This window comes from Scatophagus argus, chromosome 23, assembly GCF_020382885.2.
Source record: "Scatophagus argus isolate fScaArg1 chromosome 23, fScaArg1.pri, whole genome shotgun sequence".
NCBI lineage: Eukaryota > Metazoa > Chordata > Actinopteri > Scatophagidae > Scatophagus > Scatophagus argus.
Window position 1 is genome coordinate 9,517,530 of NC_058515.1, and position 23,101 is coordinate 9,540,630.

At 41.3% G+C, this 23,101-nt stretch overlaps 3 protein-coding genes and 1 long non-coding RNA gene across 10 annotated transcripts; 2 read left to right on the plus strand and 2 right to left on the minus strand.

Moving 5' to 3' along the window:
* The first annotated feature begins 369 nt into the window (after positions 1-369).
* LOC124054259 (CD209 antigen-like protein E) lies at positions 370-4,155 on the plus strand. Of its 2 annotated transcripts, none has more exons than XM_046380024.1 (6): positions 370-627; positions 785-880; positions 1,673-1,780; positions 1,880-2,040; positions 2,373-2,497; positions 3,580-4,155. In XM_046380024.1, the coding sequence occupies exons 1-6, from the start codon at positions 504-506 to the stop codon at positions 3,695-3,697; spliced, it is 732 nt and encodes a 243-aa protein (XP_046235980.1). In that variant the 5' UTR covers positions 370-503; the 3' UTR covers positions 3,698-4,155. The 2 variants fall into 2 exon arrangements, with proteins under 2 accessions (XP_046235980.1, XP_046235981.1); XM_046380025.1 differs by having other exon boundaries at positions 1,676-1,780.
* A 155-nt stretch (positions 4,156-4,310) lies between these two features.
* si:dkey-219e21.2 (nuclear factor 7, brain) lies at positions 4,311-9,891 on the minus strand. The gene is made up of 10 exons (XM_046380026.1): positions 9,753-9,891; positions 8,579-8,625; positions 8,112-8,263; positions 7,868-7,966; positions 6,977-7,108; positions 6,734-6,841; positions 6,442-6,570; positions 5,666-5,738; positions 5,500-5,526; positions 4,311-5,087 (listed from the first exon to the last, which is right to left on the minus strand). Exons 2-10 carry the CDS (start codon positions 8,610-8,612, stop codon positions 4,552-4,554), a joined length of 1,290 nt encoding a protein of 429 aa, XP_046235982.1. The 5' UTR covers positions 8,613-8,625; positions 9,753-9,891; the 3' UTR covers positions 4,311-4,551.
* On the plus strand, positions 5,625-10,886 carry LOC124054261. Its single transcript, XR_006842342.1, has 4 exons — positions 5,625-6,858; positions 7,875-8,284; positions 8,893-9,059; positions 9,889-10,886. It is a non-coding gene; the product is annotated as an uncharacterized LOC124054261 (long non-coding RNA).
* A 42-nt stretch (positions 10,887-10,928) lies between these two features.
* On the minus strand, positions 10,929-22,610 carry capgb (capping protein (actin filament), gelsolin-like b). 6 transcript variants are annotated; one of them, XM_046380023.1, is made up of 11 exons: positions 22,467-22,594; positions 22,293-22,364; positions 19,771-19,805; positions 15,381-15,574; positions 13,629-13,783; positions 13,099-13,257; positions 12,813-12,962; positions 12,476-12,562; positions 12,259-12,391; positions 11,416-11,507; positions 10,929-11,231 (listed from the first exon to the last, which is right to left on the minus strand). In XM_046380023.1, exons 4-11 carry the CDS (start codon positions 15,571-15,573, stop codon positions 11,166-11,168), a joined length of 1,035 nt encoding a protein of 344 aa, XP_046235979.1. In that variant the 5' UTR covers position 15,574; positions 19,771-19,805; positions 22,293-22,364; positions 22,467-22,594; the 3' UTR covers positions 10,929-11,165. The 6 variants fall into 6 exon arrangements, with proteins under 6 accessions (XP_046235979.1, XP_046235975.1, XP_046235973.1 ...); XM_046380019.1 differs by having other exon boundaries at positions 19,771-19,875; XM_046380017.1 differs by lacking the exon at positions 22,293-22,364 and having other exon boundaries at positions 19,771-19,875; positions 22,467-22,610.
* Between the last annotated feature and the right edge of the window lie 491 nt (positions 22,611-23,101).

The following is a 23,101-nucleotide window of genomic DNA, read 5'->3' on the forward strand; positions in this document are numbered from 1 at the left end:
GGGATGATCATTTCTTCAGTGAAAGCAGGGCGTGTGATACTGTGACACTCATAACGATGTTTGTGTAAGATGCACAACTTTACCTCTTCTTTCCATGCACTTGTTGGAAACAGGACAAACGTTTACAATGAGGTATGGTTAAAAAATAACCTGAAGAAAAATAAAAGCGGTGTATGCTTGGTCACTTATTAGAATGAAAACACTCCTCCTGTTTCCAAGTTTCAGGACTCAATAAATTTTGCACCTTTTATGAGCAGCAAACCTACTTACTTACAGCCCAAAGTGAGAATGACCTTGACCTGATGGCTTTGTTTGATAATGAGAAGATAATCAATAGGTAAGCAGCAGATAGATATGAGGTCAGGTCAGCAGATATAAATACTGGATATGTGGGCTGTTGTTACTCTGCACGTCCTGCCAACTTCTGCTATTACATGTTATTTTTGAGCTGTATAATGAGGAAGGGGCAGGGCTGCCACGGTTCATTCAGCTAAACGCATGAAATGTGTCAACAAAAATCAAGCAAACAAGTACTTGAAACTGTCGAAGTAAAAGGACGAAGAGCATCGAGCAGCCGCATGGACTCCAGAAACCAGGAGGGCGATGCTGAGGGGGAAACACCCGCAGGTCAGTGAGAGCATCACCTGCAACGACAACTGGTGTACGTGAAGGGCATTTCAGCATGAAGAGTTTGACCCAAGATCAAATAGAACTTTACAAACTTAATACCTTCTTGATATTTATGCCAGTAATAAACTAGTTAATAACCTAACCTTCCCTGCAGGATACTGTCAGACTTGTCAGCTGGCAGCTGGGCTGGCTGTTGTTATGGCAACAACAATCCTCGTCATTGGACTCCTTCTGTGTTTGGTTTTATCTGGTGAGTATACATAAAGTGATAAGTTCATATCAGTAAATATATATCATGAATTCCCATAACATTTTACTGCATGTTTGTGTGTATATATATATATGATGGCTGAATTCCATTTAGCTCTTTCAGGTTCAGGGCCCCGATGTTGTTCGTGCTGGCTCGCTCACTCGGACACTGGAATAGGGCAGAGCCGTCGTTAAAAGTCATCGTTAGGCTGAGCAGAAATGAAAACACCCGTTTTCAGATCAGCATTATCAGCAAACTATACTCAAAGTGCAGTGTTCAATTATGGAGCATTCGAGGTCCTGAAATCATTTTTCTGGATCTCAACTTTATCATTCCTTTAAGTTCATGACGAGCTGAGGTAAATCCCAGAACAGTTTTGCACAGCTGCAACCTGAGTAATGAGCAACGTAAGTGAAAACACCTGTGAGCACATGTTAGGCCTAAAGGCCTATCTGTAAGAACACGTCGTATTTGGTAAGCTGCTCAGTCAAAGTAACTGATAATTATAGCACTTAAAGTACAGTATTTCCCTCTGAAATGTAGTGGTGTGAAAGTATGAAGTTGTAAGAGTTAGATATTCTGACTGGTGAAGTAGAAGTACCCCAAAATCGTACTTGAGAAAATGTATGACTGGCATCTGTCATTTCCTGTCACCGCCATATTTTTCTTCTTGAAATTACAAACCGCTTTTGCACTATTGTGATAAAATCGAGCTCACATCAAGTTGCTCAGTCAGAGGTTCCACTTCCTGTTTGTTTGCAAAAATTCATTTGTCACATGTCACCTGGACAGCAGCACCACACGCGGATCAGAGCTCCGAAACTGAGCTGATGGAGCGGCTGCAGCAGTGCCAAAAAGAGCTTCGCGATCTGGACGTGATGCTCCACGCTGTCGCTCAAGGTCATCTACAAACGTCTGACTTCCTGCAAATGTGGCATCTCAACAAGTCTTGAATGCTTCCTCATACTCACATCAGCTTTCCTGTCCTGCTGTGCGCAGACTCCAGGTGCAGATTGTGTCCACCTGGCTGGTTGTGGTGGAGGAGTCGCTGCTACTTCTTTTCAGTGGGACAGCAGGAAAATCGTCAGTGGGCTGCGAGCGCCGAGTTCTGCCAGCAACACAACAGCAGCCTGGCTGTGATCAAAGACTCTGCAGAGATGGTACCACTCATGCTTTTGGAAATAGAAATACCTTGTGGGAGGCTATGAAGCTGTAGTTAACACCAACCTTAGCAGAGTCCAAGATTAGGCCAAGTGAAACATGATTACTCAGGAAATAACAATGATACCTGCAGATGTAGACCAAGATGGACAAATATGCAGTCAATGTTAAATGGACAAAGTAGACAGAAATAACAAATAACGCTGTGGAAAAGTAGGAACAACTCCACTGTCACAGGTTAGAACTTCCTTACTAACCAGGATGAAAACATCAAGGAGGCTTTCTGTGCAAAAATGGACATGAAGTCCTCCAAATGTTGTTTCCTCCATAGGAGTTTATCCAGGGTGTGATGAGAAAGTTCCCTCAGTTTCCCTTCCTGTGGGTGGGCCTGACAGACACCGAGCAGGAGGGTCGGTGGCTGTGGTGGGACGGCTCGGACATCCAGCACTACCTGCCGTAAGTCCGCATCGACTGGCACACAAAGTTATAGAAAAATAGGAGGAAATTCAGTATATGAGCATTTATGGGAAACTCTCCTGCTCACACATTGGATTTTAGATTGCTCACTGCTGATTCATTTCTGGATCTCTGAGGCGTTTCTCACAACAGATCCTGATTTTTTGACACAACATCTGGTCATTTATTTCAGCAAGTGATCAGCGAATACAAAAATGTGTGAATCTTTTATCTTTGTACGTTTGATGGATCGCTTTTTAGCTCAGGAGACATTTATGAATACAACATGACATACTTATACAAAAGATAGAAATGAAATACATTTTAAAAAATGTAAATAATATTAAAACATATGTTTTGTTTTGTACTTAATTTCATTTTTTCCTAAAAGTTTCCCTGTCCTGTCCAGCTGGCCTGCTGTGTGCTGACTAAATGACAAAACCTCATTTAAAAAAGTTGTTTGTATTACATTGATATAAGATATGATAAGATTCCTTTAATGATCCACAATGAGGAAATTCATGTTTTGCCAGCAGCAAAGTTGATAGTGAAACGGTAGACATCTGTAATAACCAATTTACATTAGTAGAGAATAGTAATATAATATAAAACACTGTGTACAAGAGAAAGAAATAAAAAAACACACAACAACAGATACCAACACAATAGCAGCAGTTGCACACGGGCTAATAAATTGTACAGTGGAATAGTGATTATTGCACATTAGTTATTATTATTATTATCATTACCAAGATGCCTTTCACAGTATTTAAGTGATTGAGTAATTTTGTGTGTGTGTGTGTGTGTGGGTGGGGGGTGTTGGGGGCTACTGGGGGCAGTACTGGTTGTTAAACAGTCTGACAACAGCAGGAAGGAAGGAGCTCTATTATAGTACATATACATACACACACACACAGTACATACATTGATACACACATACAGACAGCTTGGATCCCAGATGAAGTGAACTATTGTATCCGTCAGTCATCAGTCCCCACCTATTGTAAATCTAAGACAGATGTTTTTTTTTTTTTTTTATTAAACTGTTGTCTTCTGTGTGTGTTTGTGTGTGTGTTTTGAAGGCTGACTGTGCAGTGGGATGCTGATCACAGGGACTGTGCAGACTTGAGGGGAGGTGGGAGTCTCTTCGCTGCCAGCTGTGATGCTTATGGACCCTGGGCTTGTAAAAAAGACTCCTGACATTCAGCACTCACACACACATTATGTATTTCTTTACATACAACAAGCTCACCTTTTTTCTTTCTTTCTTTTTTGTTTTTTTACACAAGATTTGGACATTTTTACATTTACATTAAATATTATATATTATATTTACAGCATTCAAAAAGGCAACAGCGTGTTTCCAAAGACCTTTATTGGAGAGCTTTGCATTTGTAAACAAACATATAGTTCGAGTTGTGGTGTAGTAATGAAGATTATTCTCCCGGACTGTGAAATATTTGTCTGAAGTGTAATGTAGCAGTAGAAAGAAAACCCTGTATGTGAATGTGAAAGGGCATTTTAAAGTACATGTATGTAGAAGCAGAAAGTGTACACAAAGATATGTGTTGTATAGCTGTTAGCTTAATTTTTGGCCAGAATCCACCAACCTTATTCTTTAAAATTGCAATTTTTTAAAATAAATATCTTTATATTTACTCAAAGTTTGTGTTTCTCGAGGTCTGATAAAAATCTCCACTGACACGACAGAAATGTAATGTAAATGTAATCATTTCGTCATCATCTATGAGCTTCAGCACTTTAATATAGTTCATTTTTTTTGAGCTGAGCTGAGGTTTTAAGTTCAGTTTAAAGGCGAGGAACTGGCAGATGTCTTTAAAGTAACATTTAGGAAAACTAAATTCATGTGAAATCCTAAAATATGTGTGTGGCTCTAAAAGCCTGAGCTGGTGCTTTTAAATTAATTTAAAATCTAAGAGGTTCCACATTTCAGCAAAGAAAAAAAAATCTTGGTGCAGATTTTGTTTTCTGTTTTTTCTGGTCCAGGCAGTTGTTGTCTTCCAAGAGTCCTGTGAGAGTTGTTGAGGTTCGTCTCAGTTTGCTGGGACTTCTTTGTGCGGTGGGGTGATTCTCATGAGTGTGCGACCATCCAGCGGGGCAAACAGAGGGTACAGCTTCCCCTTGAAGCTTCCCGTGAAGGTGTAGATGTGGGACTTTGTTTGTGCATCGTAGAAGGAGATCTGGCCCTCTTCATAGTCTAAGTAGATCCCGATACATCGAGGCACGAGGCCAACGGGCAGGGGTGTCTCCGGCTTGGTGCAGGCGTAGAATCGGTTTGTGCTGCGCCACAGGACCCAGTAGCCCTGCTTTGGGGTCATGGGGAACCGGCCACTACGCTGAGAGTCGCTGGTGGTCACTCCCACGCGCCAGCAGCCGTTTTTGGCTATGTCCACCTCCCAGTAGTGGCGGCCCTTGCTGTAGCCCTCCCAGCCGAGCACACAGGGCCAGGTGTCGAATCGCTGAGAGCTGCAAGGCAGGTCGGACACTGAGTGGCTCTCCTGGACCATACGCTGGTCGTCAGATAGCTTCAGCCAGGGGTAGTTGGTCACCGGGTCGAGGATCACATCGGCTGATAGGAAAAAGAGAGCGTGCGGGCGCAAATTAGTCTGTTGGACTGTGAATGTGATGTTTCTCTACACTATGTGGACAAAAGTATTGGGACAACCATTACTCGTTTTTTATTCGTGCAGTAGACTCTGCTCTGCCGGGTAGAGCAATAGAGAGGCCAGTCACTGATGTTGGACCAGAAGGCCTGGCTCACAATCTCTGTTCCAGTTCACCCCCAAGGTGTTGGATGTCAGGACTCTGTGTGGGCCAGTTAAGTTCTTTCGTTCTTTCGTCCACACCAAACTCATCCAACCATGTCTTAATGGACTGTGCTTTGTGTACTGGGGCACAGTCATGCTGGAAAACATCCCCGTCCCAATACTTTTGTCTATATAGTGTATGTGAGATTAGGATGAAGTGGAAGTTGATCTCACCTTTTGCACTGAGAATCCAACTCCAAACTGAAAGAGACAGACACACAGACATTACAGTGGCAGTCAGTAAAGAATTGAAATGTTTATTGTATGTGGTCTAAACCCGTGATTTTCAGAGTTCCAAATTAATTAATGTTTTTTCTTTTTAAAAATAAAAATTGCCTACCTGAGTTGGGGATGTATCTGGGAAGTCCTGCTTTCCAAGTTTTTTGCTTTGCCAGCAGCCATAACTGTGGAATCTGAAAAGAAAAAAACGTGTTTGAACGGGAAAGCATTTTTTTATGTAGTGATTCCTTAATTATACCATCCTTTATGACCATGCAGTGTGTAAATATGAGCAGCACATATTGTAAATGCTGTGTAAACCTTCCAGGAAACATTTTTTTACGAGATTTACGGTAAAACATGACTTAGTGCTGCTTTTGGAAATTGGTTAAGGGTCATAAACATAAACAGAACAATAAAAAAACACAAGTTTATATTTACTGACTAAAAGTCACATACGCCTCTGCTCCAGCTCAACTGAAGTCAAAGCAGGCACTATAGTCCCATCAAATTCTGGTCAGGAACTTTGCTCCCGACAGCACACCATCATCAATGCATGTGATGATCGTTTATCTGCAGTCTTCGCTATCAGTTATTAAAGACGGTGACTGACGCAGTTTACCTGGGCAGGGGCAGACTCGATTAATTTATTGCTTTTGATATAATGCACATAGATGAAGAGCAGGGGTCACTTGTATCGAATGTTGCGTCGTTATGTAACCCAGTCGCGGCTGCACTGTGATGTCCATCAACTGCTTTCTTTTAGATGTTGAACTTAAGCCAGTTCTGTGGTTTTACGGTTTTCGTTGATGTTATTTGTAAAGCGTACTAGTTAAAATGTTTATCTTTGACCTTCGAGGGACCTTTTAAAAAAAATGTTTGTCAGCGGCTTCTCACCGTGCTGTCTTCTTTGAGCAGAGACCACGTGATGAACTCCAGCAGAGGCATCAGGTTGAACAGCCGTTTCTTCTTCAGGCCCAGCAGACGCAGCACTTTTCCCAGCTCTTCGCTCTGCACGCCGCAACTCTGCGAACACAAATGCTTATTTCAGCTGCTGCATTTGCCGCAGTCTTCCCTAAATTATTTTTCATCATAAGCTGTGATGAATTCTGCTGACAGTGACAAACACTAACTCGCTTTCCACAAGTTTGTTTTTGGACTGTCAGGTTTCAGCTTTGCAGCTCCTCACCTCAGTCACCTTCTGAAGCTCCTTTGCCCACTCCATGATCTTCAGTTCTGCCTCCCCACTGGTTTCATGTTTAAGGCTCTCAGATGCCCAAGGAGTCTCCTTCAGGAGCTGAGGACACAAATTCAGTACGTTCAGATTGATATTTACGCTACTGAGTATATCAGAATTAGAGTTTATATTGTCAAATGTACATGTACACACAAGTACACATGGTTGACCTATAACTGACAGTATAATCTTTACCCGATCGATGTGGTGGAGTTCGTCAGCCCACTCCAGGATCAGTTTCCTGCTCTCCTCAAGACTGCGCTCAGTACGTGTGCTTGAACTCTGTGCTTCTTTGTTGCTAGTGCCTTCCTCTGGATCAACACCGCCCTGCGAACACACAGCACCACGCACTGTCAGGCCATGTCCTTAAAGACATAATGCAGCACGACTATGACAATCAGATGGCAAAAAGACAAACGAGTTTCTGACGGTTTTTTTTGTTTAAACTGGCAGATGTTTCGGAGGTTATCATTTGCTAATTTACAGATCACATCAGGGTTAAATAGATGAAGAGTTATATCTGGTGAGTTTTTCATTTGCTTTATCCCATATGCCCTGGCCCAGTGCCTCATTTACTCATTTAATGGGGTTATAAAACGGACAACACTTTCAGTATGCACTCAGCCAGTTCCCATGTTTATTGCTCTTCGTGACCGAGCAAAGTAATCATCTCCCTCAGCAACGCTTATCCAAGGTTCAGTAGAACTCGCTGCAATAAATAAGGTCTCGTACCTTGGATCAGTGAACTCTAAATGTGGGCATAGAGTTGAAACTTTGTCAGCTTCATCTCCAGGCTTGAACTTTTTTAACAGACTGAAATGATCAACCACATATGCTTGTAACACCCCCCCCTCCCCCACCAACCCACAGTCGCCTCTGTATTTAAGGAAAAAGATGGTCAGAAGTGAGACAAGCAAAACTTTAACGCCAGTAAATCCTTGTCTTGTTCATTAAGTCTACAATTCATGCGTTCATTCAGACGCACACTTTTCTTAGTCTGTTGTTGTAATAAATTAGCAATAACATTCATATGTTTCTGCTGTATCACTGACTCTTCCTTCCTTCCCTCCCTCCCTTGTGTCCTACCTTGCAGACTTGGTCCACCTGCTTCTTCCAGTGATTGATGAACTGCACACACTCTTGCAGGCTGCGCAGATCTTTGAGGCTGCTGTGATGAAGATTTTGCTGCAGGAAACGCATGTAAAATGTTTATTCCTACTTTATTCCTAAGTTTTTTAAAGGCAGTTAAACATCCCAAATGGGAAAAAAGCATACAGTTTTAAATGTGACTTAAACCTCAAGGCAACAAAATCAAGGATGTTTCACGTACCTGTGAGTGTTTGTTGAGGCTGTTGGTGTTGGCTCTGCTGGGGACCGAGCTGGATGTCTGGAGGTCCTCCACAGGCCCTGGCCATCGTACGGCCCCGATGGAGCTGCTTTGGGTGGTGCTGCTGTCCTCCGACTTCAGCAGTATGCTCACCCCTGCAGGGTGGACAAATTCAGGTGAAAACAGCGTCTTTTTATACTCAGCTAAATAGCAGTTCACACAGATGATCTCTAACACGGAAGAAAATAAGGTTGAAGTAAGAAAAGAAAGTTTTCCGGGTGAGGAAGTCATTCAGTGTTGCGGAGTACTGATACTTTCAAACGGGTAACACGTGAATATTTCAGGTGTCACGATTAGTGCATAGTTATATAAGCTGATTAAATTTAAGCCACATTATCGTCAAACTCTGAGCAAAAGTTGTAAGTTCCCTAGCATGAATGCAAAGAAAAGTGGCACTGGCATGTACCTACTTTTATGAGTTTTCAGGATACTCTTCATCTCCATGGTGGCGTCCTAACTGTGGAGCGGAGAACACATGAAAGGAATTACATGTTGGTGGAAAGAGTAGCAGTACCAATACAGTGATATGAAAATTCTCCATTACAAACCATTCACTTACACTAAATAACTTAAATAAAAATGGATGTTCATCATTAAAAGTGCTCATAGTTGAGAGAAATGACTCCTATGAGTTTAAAACTTTTGGTATGTCATTGTAGTACTGGATATACAGCAATCAGCCACAACACTGAAACCACCTGCTTAATATTTTGTATTTTTGTAGGTCCCCCACAGATCTGACCTGTCGGGGGAGGGGACACAGGACCTCTGGGGGAGATCTTGCGGCCACCGGCATTGGAATGTTGGAGTATTTGGTCCCCCTAACCCCAACCCTATGACCTGATCCACATGATTGTCGGAACCCAAGATCTGCCCGCAGAACATTGCATGGTAAACAGATGGTTAACGTTATTCACTTCAGTGGTGTTAATGTTGTGGCTGATCTGTGTATTATTGTTATTGATCCATTAATGCGTCGTTAGATCTAATTTATTTACTGGTGGGTAGTTTCACCTGTAGCAATAAGCTTTTTATGAATAAATCAAGTTTTAGATGATCTTTTTTTTATTTTTAGAAATAAGTGGGGAAAAATCTTCATTATTCATATGAAACAGAAATATGAAACATTCAGGTTGAGTCACTTGCAAAGCCGTACTGTAAGCTCAAAATTAGCTAAAAAATTTGATATTTGATAGTAACTAACTAAACCAAACCAGAACTTTGATTTGTTGGTCAGTGAATATCGGCCTGAATATCACTTTTAAGTATTGGGGCGGAATCAAAATTAATTAAAAAAAATCAATAATGACAGTAATGACAACTTTCAAAACAAAGTGGAAAAGTGCTTTACAGTAAAAAGAAGTAATAAAGCTAAATAAAATCCAATACACAATAAACATACAATATAAAACAAGATAAAATCAGTTATAGGAAAAAAAACACATTTACAACACACTTAAATTTTTATGACAGTAAATTTAAATCATTATTCTAAAATTGTGTAAAACATGATAAATTCAGAGGAAAACATTAAAATATGCACAGACCTGTACCACAGATGCATACAGAATATAATCTACGCACCTTCAGCCTGTGGGAGTCGTGGTGCAGCTCTGCTGGTCGAGTAGACTGGACACCAACCAGCCTCTAATCAACGTTTTTGTTCCTTCCTGCGTCTCTCTGATCTTTGGACTTTTTTTATGGCCCATGATTTCTGCAGAATACCCTGACAAGAAATGCTCTCAACTTCCTGGCAGCTGCTGGCACGCTTACCTCGAGGGAAAAAAGGCGGAGGCTGACAAAAAGGTAAGAGTGACGCTTATGTGATGATACTTATGTGGTGTTACTGTAACTACTGCTGATTCATTTTCACAGCCGTTATGGGTGGACCAGATCGTTTGTGTAAAATTTAATGTACTAACTGCATATAATTCCTTGGACAAATATGATGAGTGTAGATAACATATGTTTATTGTTTTTTTTAATTATTGTGAACAGTTATACCACCTCTCCAACATAAACGTTCATAAAACCAAACTAAAGCGTGTCCATTCTGGGCAATCAAGGGAGGGACTTTCACACTGATAAAGGATCTTATATCATCTTTAAGACTTGAAACCCAACCGTAGCAACGCAGATAATATCTACAGGTGATAAGTAAGTCACTTGAACATTGGCATAATTTAAAAACTGATTAAAAGCACACCTACTACTGCTTTAAAAATGTTCATCTGGACTTAACAGTATGTGGCTGAACTGTCAACAAGTATTCAGTTCCCTTAAGTAAATGTAGCAACACAACCTTATAAAATGTAAAAAGAAAAAAATAAGTTCTGCCTTCAGAAATAGTACAAGCACTTATTATGGCCCTAAAAATGGCCCTTTTAAGTGGATTATTTAATATATATCTCATTACTGGGTTATTATTACAGACTGATTAATGTGTAAAAAGCAGTTTAGTGGCGTAGTGGGTAGCAGGTCTGTAGGACTGGTGGGGAAAAATGGGACTGAGTTCACGGAGTATATAATCATCATTGCGTGTAATATTCATGCAGCCATTGCAACACAGGGGGCATAGTTTACACAACGTTAATTATGTAACAACTGTCAGCGCATATCTTGGCATGCTTTTAAAGTGAACTTCAGACAGCGTGGCACCACAAGTAGCACTTTCAGATTTATTTTTCAATGCAGGCAAATTGGTGACACTAGAACAAATGTAAAAAAAAAAAAAAAAAGAAAAATCCAAAGTCATTGACCTAAAGTTGTTTTGTTTTTATTTTTAAATATCTTTATAATCTCACCAGAAGAAACTTGCAGAATATTGCATATATAAAAGTGGCATCACATCTCTGATTCTACCAGGTCCACGGCACAGTGCCTTACAAATATGTACATACAAGTGAATCCATATAAAAATGAAATGTATCTTGTATCGGATGCTGTCTGTTTGTCGGCTTCTTCTTGAGCGCGGGATTTGTCAAACACTTAAATGAATTAGTTCCAGTTCTTGAAGAACTGCTTGAAGATGATGGTCTCCTTCCCCTGTGGCAGTATCTCCACCTGCAGCACAAACCGCACAAATATCAACTGCTAACTCTGTGTGTGTGTGTGTGTGTGTGTGTGTGTGTGTGAGAGAGAGAGAGAGAGCCACAGTAAGTGTCCTGCAGGAGATAATCCGCGTCTGTAAACGACCTGAGATACATTAAGAGTGAACAAGAGTGGAACAAGAATTTCTGAGATGTACCTGCGTTTTCATCCTGGGGTACTTCATCTGGTCGATGAAGTTATCTGCCATCTGAAGGGCCACTTGCTTCTCCTCAGCATTCGCTCCGTTGCCTGGCAGTCGACCAGTGAACAACATTAGTATTGGCAGTTTGCAAAGGATCATTAAGATAAGATAGGCCTGTATTAGTCCCGCACTGGAAGAATTCACAATTTTGATTTGCTTCTAGATCCTCATTAGCTGCTTCTCTTTCCACTAGAGAAAATATTACATTCTTATGTGCGTACAGTACATGCACACATTAAAACAGGATTAAGATAGATAGACACTTTATTGATCCTGAGGGAAATTCAAGAAATTCAAGTGTTTGAAAGCCTCATCCACGCTGTCAGACATACTGACGCTTTTATTTATTTATTTATTTGTCACTATGTCAGCCTAAATGCAGCAGTCGCTTCTGATAATTTAGAGTTTAAAAATACTGAAATAAGCTTGTTAAAATGCTGCTGCTCCTAAAATCACAATTTTATACATAGAAAACAAAAAATAAAACTCTGACATCCTGTTTGATTTGTGCTCTTGTCAAGAATCCCAAGTTGCCGCTCAGTCTCATGAGCAACCCTGAAAAATACTAATAACATATCATCCACCCCATTAACCACAGGCTTAATTTGCTACTCCGTTTTATCAGTATTTCGTTATGTGAGTTGAGTGTTTTGTTTTGCTGTATTTAATTTGCTTTGAAATGAGAAACAAACCCTTAAAAGAAACCATCTTTCTATAAAGAACATTTATGTCTTTCTCAGATGTCTCAGCTCATTTCAAGTTATTTTTGATAAATATAAAATACATAGATTTCCTCACCTTTCCAGACAAAGATCTTTCCATTGGCGCCGTTGTCCAGAATGAAGCAGTCGTCCCGAACCAGCAGCTCCTTGCCAAACGGGCTCTTGTCCGACACTTTGGTTATCGACATGGATCCCGTCGCATCAGACACCTGTGGGGGAAACGAACACAGTCTTATGCTTTACTCAATGATAAGAAGAGGCAGATATGAATGCAGATGTGCAGATGAAGTTACCTTGTAGAGGGAGGCAGAGTTGGAAGCGTCTGCTTTGCTGTCCTCTTCTGGCGTGCTCTCCGGCAGCTCTGGCATCGGTCCCAAGATCTGCAGCGACACGACAGGAAGCTGAGAAACCAACAATACTACAACAAAGATTTTTTTATTTATTTTTTTTAAGGACTTCCTTAGATTGATCTGAATATTTTGGAAGCATGTGCTAACCTGGAAATTTGGGGGAATATGCTTATATTTGCTTTCTGTTAGTCCACTTTAATCAGTTTGACCAGTTTCACATCCAAGATGAACAACAGCGCACTGTCTGTAACATAACTACATATTAAAAAAGTGTGTTTACATTGAGCATCTCCTCTGGCTCCTCGCCCTCGCTGCTGTCCACAATTCGGGCTTTGCCATGTCTGTCCGTGTCACGAATCAGCGAGGCGATCTCGCGCACTTTCTGCTTCTCAAAGATGTTGGCCTGCGAGCCGATCCACGACACAATGGTCTGGAGGGCAGAGAGACAGCGTGAGACACTGTGGTCATGTTCATGCAGTTTCACAGCAAACTTTCTTTTGCATGAGCACTTTTTAATCCTATTATGAAAGATGACAGGTTTTCGAGTCCTCAGTTTGCGATCTCACCTCTCCGAGGTCGAGGATGAAGCAGTCTCCTTTGTTGAAGCTGCTCCAGGACAGCTCCACCTCCTTGGCACGGATGTTACGTTTCCCTTTGATCTGGTACAACCTGTGCACCGTCCCAGAACCCTGAGACCTCCTGAAGCCCGACTCCACGCCACCCTCCTGTGAGACAAATGGGATACGCATCCAAAAGACATTGTGGTTTTTATGTTTGTCTTTTTGTGTTTTATCTTAGTTGTCGTGCTGGTAAAAATGTGTGAGATTTCAACTCGACTTGGCAGCTGTGTCTAGTGTTGTGAAGTGACAAAAAAGTCAAAGCGCAGAAAATGAGATATGTCAAAAGGCAAGTCTTTGCATTCGGTTTCTCATTTATGATTGAAAACTTGAGAAAAATAATCAACAGTTCAGGTTAATCAATTACTCTGCAAGTTCTTTAATTGACACTGCAAGTGACTTACGTATAAATGGAAAAAAATCAAAGCTATATTTCATGTGTTCATGAAGATCCAGAATCAGGTCTGTCCAATCCTCACCTTGTAGCTGACTCCTCTGGGGAAGAGAGCCATGAACTCCGGGGACTCGTAGCCCTGAACCTGCCTGTGCTGAACGGGGTCACCGCCCAGAAAGTTGTCCAACTGGGTGGCCAGCATGGCACACGCCACCCGCTCGTCCTTAGACGACTTCTCACCTGCGATAGAGAGGAGATTAAATACCACGTTCAAAAAGTACACACTTGAATGAATGAAAAGGTCTGACTGAGGTATTTTGTTCTTTTTTTTTTTTTGGTCTGAGGAAGCTATGTCTAAGCTATGTCGCTAATAAAAGCTTTTTAATAAACTTGACAAAGTCTGAAATTTGCATCTTTGTACCATAATACAACAAAGTGATGGAGACAGTGAGATATGATTAAAGGCTCTACAAAATCTCTGGGGGGAAAAAATTGTGTTGGGGTCATTTTGCCAAACTGCTATTTCTGAGGTTGAAAATGATCTTTTATGATGAGCTATTCAGCCAACATGTACGGATGCTCGTAAAACTGCTTTGAAAGAACTCCAAACTGAGCTCGCACGGCAACAAAATCCTGTCCGTCGAATAAAAACCTCCGTTTGAGTGAAAGAAAACGGCAATAAGAGGGATGCGAGGAAGAGTTAGGAAAATGAGGTCAGAAAGGTTAAGGTGTCACAGCGTGAGGAACAAAAGAGCCGCTGACAGAGGTGACGGGTCACGCAGACAAAGAGGCAAACAGAGCGTTGGCCGGCGGCGCACAAAGACGACACAGGGGCCATCAACTGCAAACAAGAGGAGGAGCGAGGCTTCGGAGAGCCCTCTCCAAGCTGTGACAATCAGCTTAGTGTTACCTAAGCACCGGATACATGCTGGAAACAACAGCCACATTTGAGTACTGTAACAGCCATCCTGCATTTTTAATGGGCCCCGCTCGACAAAAAAAAAGAAAACATCCCGGTTCATCATCCCTTCATCCTTCTCCATCCAGCCTCTGTCCTCGCACAATGATGCAGCAGGTCGGCGCTGTGTCTCATGTGTCATCACCATTAGCGGGAGGGTTATTAGCTTTTCGACCGCAGCGCAGGGCCAGGATGAGGTGTGTAATAAGCAGTGAACAATGGTTAGCGCTTTTCCTGGAGTGGAATAGAAACAGGAGACGTATCCCTTCTCTTGAAGCCAGGACTACACATTTAAGTGTAAAGTTTTTGAGCAGAATATAAGTGTGATACAGTATGTGTTGTGTCATGATGCCTTGCATGTTGTAGTGTGGACATCTTATCTCTGCGTTGTCACTCGATTTTCTGTCCTCATGACCAAGTCAAATTCTGCCATTTTTAGTTGACTTAATTTTCCAGTCTGTCATCACGATCAGACATTTTTTAGTGGCTGAACATTTTTCATGCCGATTGAAGAAACATGCTGATCTAAGAGAAGGCATTTCTGTATTGGAGCTTTCAACATCCCGTAACTGCTGCATCCATCTTATCTAGAGTTGTTGCCATTTTTCTGTCGTAATTTTTTTTGGCTCTGGTGGAGGATGAAGATTGTTGATCCTGCCTTCAGCACTCTAACTGGCTGACTTATTTTCCAGACTGAGCTCAACACCAGAGCTGTCTGAATAGCTGAAACGATCCATAGGAAATGGTCTAATTTTGATGATCTCATGTATCTCCCCCTTTAGCTCTTATTTTCTCAGTATTATTGATTGTGTCCAGGCACCCCCCCCCCCCCAGCTCCCCATGACATGATACATATATGTTGGTGTTTCAGTCTCTCACCTATCCACATGTGGAGATCAGCTCCCAGTTGACCACGGTTGTCCAGCACCAGGTAGGAGTCCCCATTATAAAAGGCTCCCACCTCTGAGGGATCCAGCAGCACTGCCTTCATCTTCTCCACCCTCCACACCCGGAGGCCCGGCTCCCGGACCTCTGGGCCAAACTGACCTGGTGCTGCCTGGAAGGGGAGCATACTGCAAGGAAACAAGAAGAAGACCGGTAAGACGCACGGACAAAAAGAGTAGGATGTAGTGGGGAGGGATTTACAACAGTCAACACGAGCATGATTTCTACAGTAGGAGTCAGTCAAATGGCACATCTGAGTCACACTTGGGATCCAAATTACGCAAATCATGTCTGACAGAAGGGGAAGAAGCTGGCCGAAACAGGAAGTCCAAACAGATGGTGTTTCACTAGTTCCATGTGGAAATAGATGCTCGGTTTTGGTTGGAGTAAGTCAAAATACAAAACAAAATGCAGAATGCTACTGCCACATGAGGGAAGTACTCAACTTGTCACATTTTTAGACTAGATTTAAAACAAAGGGTTTTTAAAATGGATGTTGAGAAAAACATGTTCCCCAGCCACTGCAGATGCATTAGCCAGTACATTTTTAATTGCCAGTCCTAAGCCTCGATAAATGGAGGGGGTTGTGTCAGGACAGGCATCTGGCGTAAAAAGCCTGTTCCAAGTTAAATATGGTGATTGTAAAAGTTAGATTTCCTCACTAGGTTGGACAGGAAGTCGAACGATACAACCAGAACTCAACACAGACGCCTCCCAAACCGCAGTCACTTTTAAGGAAGACCGAGATGAGGATGTCAGCGATGTGATTAGCGCAATTACACTTAAGGCTTGAGACAAAATGAAGTGTTGTGTTTCTGCTTAACGACCGCAGGCTACATGACATCCCTCTAACGAAACACAACACTGAGCCACAACATGAGTGTCATCACACAAAAACAGGCGTGGTTATATGCAAGCTGGATCAAGTCAGTGTGAGAATGTACACCCCTGCCTCTTTTACAGTTTTCCCTCACCCTGACGTTCTACACTTCAACATACTCAGCGTTTCAGCCAACCACAGCTTCGTCTCCACCTGTCTTCGCCCACCTTGCTGTGTGACTGAAAAAGGTGAGTTTTACACAACACGATTTAAACAGAGAAACTGAAAACCAAGAAGGTATACCTGTCAGAAAAAGAGGACAGATTAATTGATTAATCAACTTCAGTGCTAGAAGACTGAATAAAAAAAACTTTTGCAAAATCCAGTTTCCATCCTAAGGTGTCTAATGCAATATAATGGAGTGCTATAGTTGCAGTTTCCTGCCTCTACAGATAATCAACAGGCATTTCCTGGATGATAACACACAAACATCTGAAATCTTATCAAATCCCCTGCAGCTTCATGAGGGTTGTGACATCTTAAAGCAATATTACATATATACATATAAATACTACTGTGCTGAAATAAACAAAAAAAATATATATATAATATGGGTGGGGCTTCTACTGCACTTTTCATTCTGTTATCATTAAGTTATAACCTTATGGTTCAATTTAAATGCTAGACAGTTGCCAGTGAGCAACCATGACTCATAATGGAGGACAGTTAGCATCATTAAAAGTGATTAGAGTCAACCGAGAACGCTGATCCAACACGCGAGACGTCGCCCTCAACTCTTCTGAAATATCTGTGAAAAATAGCCCATCAGGCAGCAGTAAAGCAGTAAAGTTGTGACCATTAGCACTAATCATCAACACTATGGTTAGCCAAACAGGATGTCTGCAGCAGCTCTGCAGCAGCTCTTTCCGTTTTTTTCTGGCTTTTCAGCTTGAAAGATATTTATGTCTCAATCACTCTCCCCCCCTGGTATATGATATCAACTCGTTTATGTAAACGGTGACCAACAAACTGGTGCAAAACAAGAGAAGGTGACGGTGTGGCAGATGATGGTGGAGAAGAGGAGGTAAAGGAGCGAGGAAAACGAGAATGAGAGAGAGAAAGGGCCCGAGGCAGCTCATGCAGGGGCCCCGGGTTAAAGTTACAGTGCTTGGACAGCCACTCCAAGAGTAAATAAAGAGAGAAAAAAAGGCCTGATCCACTTAACTGTATGATCTCCTCTGGTACCTCCGACATGCTGTCTGACTCCGACTCCATTCTGCCTGTCCACTGGAGTGTGTGTGTGTGTGTGTGTCTGTGTGTGTGGAGGTGGTTGTAAGAGATCGAGAGGTCTGGCGAGGAGGAGTGTTTGGGCTCACCTGGCCTGGTTAGCTTATATGTGAGAGGTAACTGGAGCCGGTGTGATGAAAGCCTACCTGCGGCCTGTGGACAGGACGCCGTGTGTGTGTGTGTGTGTGTGTGTGTAGGGGGGGGGGGGGGACTAGAATCGGGTTCCTGGTTCCAGGCTTCTTCCTTTCTCCTCTACATTCAGCCCCTCCTCCTACCGCAGGCGAGAATCATGGTCCTCCCAATGCGCTAAGGAAGCCTTCCTCATTCATTTGTGAACCCAAAAGGAAATAGGAGTCACCAGGTGTTGTCACCAACACGGTTGCAAAGCGCATAATGACTGCAGGCACCCCAATTCAAGAAGAAGTTCTGCTCATTTTCTGCATAAACCAACTGACAGTTACAGCAATTCTACGGCTTGGATCTGCATGAAATTCTCCTGGTTGAATCATCAAAAGATGAAAAACTGGATTAGAAAATCTCTCTCTTAACTACAACTATCAAGGCGGAAAAAATATCCAATCACAGAGCATAAACCTCCGTAATGTGCTCAGCTAATGACTGTGCTGTTGGCAAACGTGATAACACAATCTGCAGCTTAAATGTGTTCAGTTTTGCATTAAGAGTCGATTTTGTATGAGTTCAAACGCTGTGGCGCCATGTTTTGTCCTTGCTCTTATTTCACTTTGGCTTCTTCTATGCAGCACCAACAGCTGAAGCATATAGGCCAAACTCTTCACAAACTGCTTGTTAACACATCCTGCGGTTAACTAAGCAACATTAGCATTTATCTGGAGTCGTGTTTCACTCTCTTTTAGCTCTGTTTTTGGTCTGCACCGACTCCTGAGCGGAAATACTCTGCTCTGCTAAATGCTGCACTGTGTTCAGCTAATCCCTAACTTGCACCTAACTAGCCGTTCGGTGCAATGAGCTGCACATTTGGGCAATGATTCACTGTAGGCTGCATTTTGGTGATCAGTCAAATGCGTACACATTTCAACCATGTGAAATCATTTGCAGCTCAGATTTCAGTGAGGTAAAGGAAAAACAATTGACCCCATGAAGTAATTTATATGGGCACATCCTTCACTTTGCTAGTCGTTCTTAAAATGACTTGCCAAATCAGTGGAAAGTTCTTAGTAAAATTACAATTAATCTGCATTTACTTGGTTGGCAAAAAAACGAAAAAACTAGAAAATAAACAAGGAGGAATAAATTTAGTGAGTGAGTGTTCATAAATGGTACCAAAGAGAAGATATAGGTAAAAGGCAGATATTTGCCCTTTTCACCTCGGCTACTGGAGTGGTCCGAGGTGTCTGGAGAAAGATGGAGGGCTGAGATGGAGACACAGGGTCACAGATAGGCTGCAGGGGTCACTGACTCAATCAGTCATTCACGTGTTGATAACCACACAGAAATATGAGAGCAGACAACATGTAGGCGGACAGAGCAGCCGGAGACCTGAGAGCGAACAGTGAGTCTACGGCGTGTTTGTGTGTGTGTGTGTGTGTGTGTACAAAGCTGGGTGCACTCTATGATTATGAGATTAGGAGAGTGAAATCAAGACAGAGTGATGCAGACGGGGAGAAACTGAGAGGACCAAGGAACAAAGAGGAAGTAAAAAATAAATGAGCATAACATGGATGTTATGGATATTAAATCACAGCGGCAGGAAAAAAAAAAAGCGTTTTTAACCCATTTTGAAAATCAAGTTCACTCACAGCTCGACTGAGTCCCAACATGTGTTAGCTCCTTAAAACCCCACCCAAACTTCCAGGAAGTTGTAAAACATTTACAACTAAAACCAAGATGATGTGTAGGAAATGAGACACAAACAGACTGAGAAAGGAAATTAAAGGTGTGGTGTGCCCACCCTCACGTAAAGCAGAAAAGTGGAGCTGAGAAAAGAGGCAGAGTTCATATGGAGAGATATCAAGCAAACAAAACTGAAGATTCATTGTCCCATTGTGAGATTCCTCAGCTGATTTAAGGAGGAGGAATGTGATGAGCAAACAGGGAGAGAAGAATGTGCGGAGGGGGAAGAATTCAGACGAAAAGTTTCATCAAGACCATAGGAAATAAGTAAAAACACAACATATGAAAAGACAGAACAAATCATACATTGCAGCAAAATGTACAAAAAATAAAGTTAAGATTTACCTTGTAGAGTGAGCTGGCGGTGGGAAACAACACGTCTGAGCAGAGAGTGAGGAGACAAGCAGTCATGCGAGGGGAAACATGTCTCTATACAAATTCTCTCTCTCTCTTTCACACACACACACACACACACGCACACACACATACACAAGTTACTTCCTGCCTCTGTCTCAGCAGCTTTAGCCCAGCCCTCTGAGTCAACCACAAAAGTGGCAAAAAAAAGTGCAGAAACTTGATTGAACCAGGAGTTGAAGATGAGAGAATTCAAACCCAAATTCGGCCTATCTTGACAAAATTGTTGTCTTTATGATGAAACTGATGCAAAAAGTCACTTCTTCACTTGAATATCTTTAAAGAATACAAGAATTAGGTGATACAAAAACAGAGGAATTACAAGAAATCCCTCTTTCGGCTTTCCACAGTGGTGCCGACACTGTACTTAAGTGCACTTTAAAGTATTTCCATTTTATGACACTTCACTTCATTTCCCCTCTAAACATCTAACATGGTTTCGTTTAAATAAATCCAACATTCCACGAAAAAGCAAAGATTAGAGAAAAGACTGAAAACCAAAAACAGATTTATGTATCAAAAAGCAGTTTTTTCTTCTTTCTTCTCCCATCAATCATCTCGTGACCCCTCAGGTTTATCTGATGACCCTTTGGAGGGGCCCAAGCCATATGTTGGGAACACACTACTAGCTCCGCCACAAGCAGCTACAACTGTAAAACACTGCTTACATGCTAATGTATCATTTCTAATAATCAATAAACATTCATATCAGTCCCATTTTACTGCAGAACAAACATTTTTACTTTCGATTCTTTGCGCATATGTTATAGATGATATTTTTTTACTTCAATTGAATTTGCAGGACTTTGACTTGTAGAATCATGTTTTTGCATTGGTACTTAAGTAAAGTTCTTTTCCCACCACTGGCTTTCTTTGCACAACATCCTTCTAACCGCTGCCTTCACACTGATGACTCATGTCAAGGTCTGCACAGTTGGTAACTATCACCCCAGTAACTGATCCAAACAGTCAAGAGTCATACACGGATTCTCCCACTCAAACACGCCCATATGTATAGGAAGTGCAGTACAATCACAGATTATGCATTATACAACATGCTTACCTGTCCAGGTTTCTCTGAGTGAGGTCAAAGTGAAACCTGTGACTGACTCATCTAAGGGGCAAAGTCCACGCCCTAAATGCCTCAAAACAATTTTTCTTTGCCTTCACATTTTTGTCAAGTCACGTTAGAAATAAATAACCATTAATTTGTATTCATGTTTTGAGTCCTACTAATTTTAAATTTGGCGACATCATCTTAATTCTGAGTTGATGACTGTCTTGAGACTTCTCTTTGTTTTTGAGTCATTAATCAATGATTTGCAGACTTAAAGATTAATAACTGGAAATTAAATGTACCAAGCACATCTGTATTAGACTGGATAATTTAAGGAATTATTTGGTGGCAATGAAATTCGAGAAAATCAACAGACTTTTAAGAAAATATTTTATATGACAAAATCATTAAATAATAACTGGTTAATTTCAGGTAGTCTGTCTCCACAAACACTGAGGATTTTGAACTTTTACAGCTCATAGTTACGACATGCAGGCAGACCACATTACTGTTCTTCTCTTATGGAAGCTTGATTCACCCCTGTGGTGAGTCAGTCATTAACAACTCACATTGCGCAGATAAACACTGTCAAAACCTACAAAACTGAAGCCATTATCAGTGTAAAGTAGGATTTGGGGAAATTGCGTATGAAATTAAATACATCTACATTAATTTGTATTTTAGCATTGGGTTTATGCCACTCAGTGTCATCTAATTATTATGACAAATGTATATGAAAGGCTTACTGACTACATTTGTTAGTGGCACAGCCTTTCTTATGTTGAAAGGCCCTGGGTGGCCTCCATATAGAGGGTGGGGTTCAAACTCTTCTGTCTTCCATGGGAGAGCTCTCCCTCCATCTGGTGGCCAGAAAAGGTAATGCAAAAATGGTGTGCTACCTCTTTGAGAAAAGTGGCAGCTTCCAACAATTAAATACTTCTAATTCAGTATTAAGATACACAAGCTTGTGCTATGAAATAGCAAGTCTGTTATTAGCTGCTAAGCTTATTAACTAGCTTAACATCACTTTAGCCTGCACAAACATCTGCTCTGATGATAATGATTGATAATTATTTTTAAGGTCCTATTATATTTTATAAATCCTAGACAAGTCCTGTTGAGTATGCTGGGTATGATTTTGTCATAGATTTACCACACACAGTTGTGTTTATCCTTAACTGCCCAACACTTTCAAAGTGAGTATGCTAGTTTAGCTAGTATGCTAATGGGCTTGACATAGCCTGTTAGCCTGGGGACTGTCGCAAACAAAAGTTATATTGGTGTTGCAGTGAGTACAGAAACAATGCTTTGAACAGTCACAATCAATTTAGTCATACACCTGTAAACCTGGTGTTAAAGGACAGTGACATTACAGCGACAGGTTTACGAGACTTACACATTTAACGGCTGTTTATCTTTAGCTCGCTGAGGTTCGAAGTTTACAAAGTGAACTTTCTATGTTTTTGTCCTGTAAATTCAATTTCAGATATTAAGGAACTCCCGATAAATGACTTTCATCTGCTTTTATAGTTAAAAACAGGCGACTCAACTTCCCGAGGTCAAAATTTACCAGTTCTCTCTGACGTTCTTGAACTCAAACCTGTTATTCCTGTTTGTTTTTCAGGTTAATTGGCCTGATTTGATTGGTTAACTTCCTGCCGGGGAGCAAGTGAGTTCACAGAAAGACCAGAGCGTCCTCAAGTGGAAGAAGCGTGTTGCCTGTGACGACAGAGTCCAGTCACGTGATTTACCGGCACAGGTGTTTTGCTTTAGGACTCGCCAAGATATTGTTGCCTCAGTAAATGAAATGTGCATGTTTATGTGTCTTTTTTCTGTCGTTCTGCGTTTAGGGTGAGCCATTTAACTGCTTAAAAGTCAAATTTCCAGTCATAAGAGCAGTCCCTTTTCTGGTTGTCACTATAATATAAGGACTTTTTCTTAAATAAAACTAGTATTACAACAATTCAAATATATGTCCATCTTGAAACACATAAGAAGGCTGTTAAAAGCAAAATGTATTTGTAAAGCTACAGTACGTGTTACATTATTCAGGTATTACTCTGTTTAATTGCCTATTTTACAAGCTGTTTTAGAATGCATATTTTTAATATTACATATATATATATATATATAAAATATTAAATTAGCAAAGTCAAGTTGCAGTTTGTCAACAAAAAAAAAAAAAGATTTAAAAAAATAGCTCAA

Excerpts from the sequence above, each read along its gene's own strand:
- LOC124054259 (XM_046380024.1), top strand. The coding sequence starts at position 504 with ATGTGTCAACAAAAATCAAGCAAACAAGTACTTGAAACTGTCGAAGTA. Across the intron at positions 628-784 it reads TGAGGGGGAAACACCCGCAG|GATACTGTCAGACTTGTCAG; the intron begins GTCAGTGAGAGC and ends CCTTCCCTGCAG. Across the intron at positions 881-1,672 it reads TCTGTGTTTGGTTTTATCTG|CAGCACCACACGCGGATCAG; the intron begins GTGAGTATACAT and ends TCACCTGGACAG.
- capgb (XM_046380017.1), bottom strand. The coding sequence starts at position 15,573 with ATGCTCCCCTTCCAGGCAGCACCAGGTCAGTTTGGCCCAGAGGTCCGG. Across the intron at positions 13,258-13,628 it reads CCAGAGGAGTCAGCTACAAG|GAGGGTGGCGTGGAGTCGGG; the intron begins GTGAGGATTGGA and ends TTTGTCTCACAG. Across the intron at positions 12,392-12,475 it reads ACTCTGCCTCCCTCTACAAG|GTGTCTGATGCGACGGGATC; the intron begins GTAACTTCATCT and ends TTTCCCCCACAG.
- si:dkey-219e21.2 (XM_046380026.1), bottom strand. The coding sequence starts at position 8,612 with ATGGAGATGAAGAGTATCCTGAAAACTCATAAAA. Across the intron at positions 7,109-7,867 it reads AGGTGGACCAAGTCTGCAAG|GGCGGTGTTGATCCAGAGGA; the intron begins GTAGGACACAAG and ends GTGTGTTCGCAG. Across the intron at positions 5,527-5,665 it reads CAGATACATCCCCAACTCAG|TTTGGAGTTGGATTCTCAGT; the intron begins GTAGGCAATTTT and ends TGTCTCTTTCAG.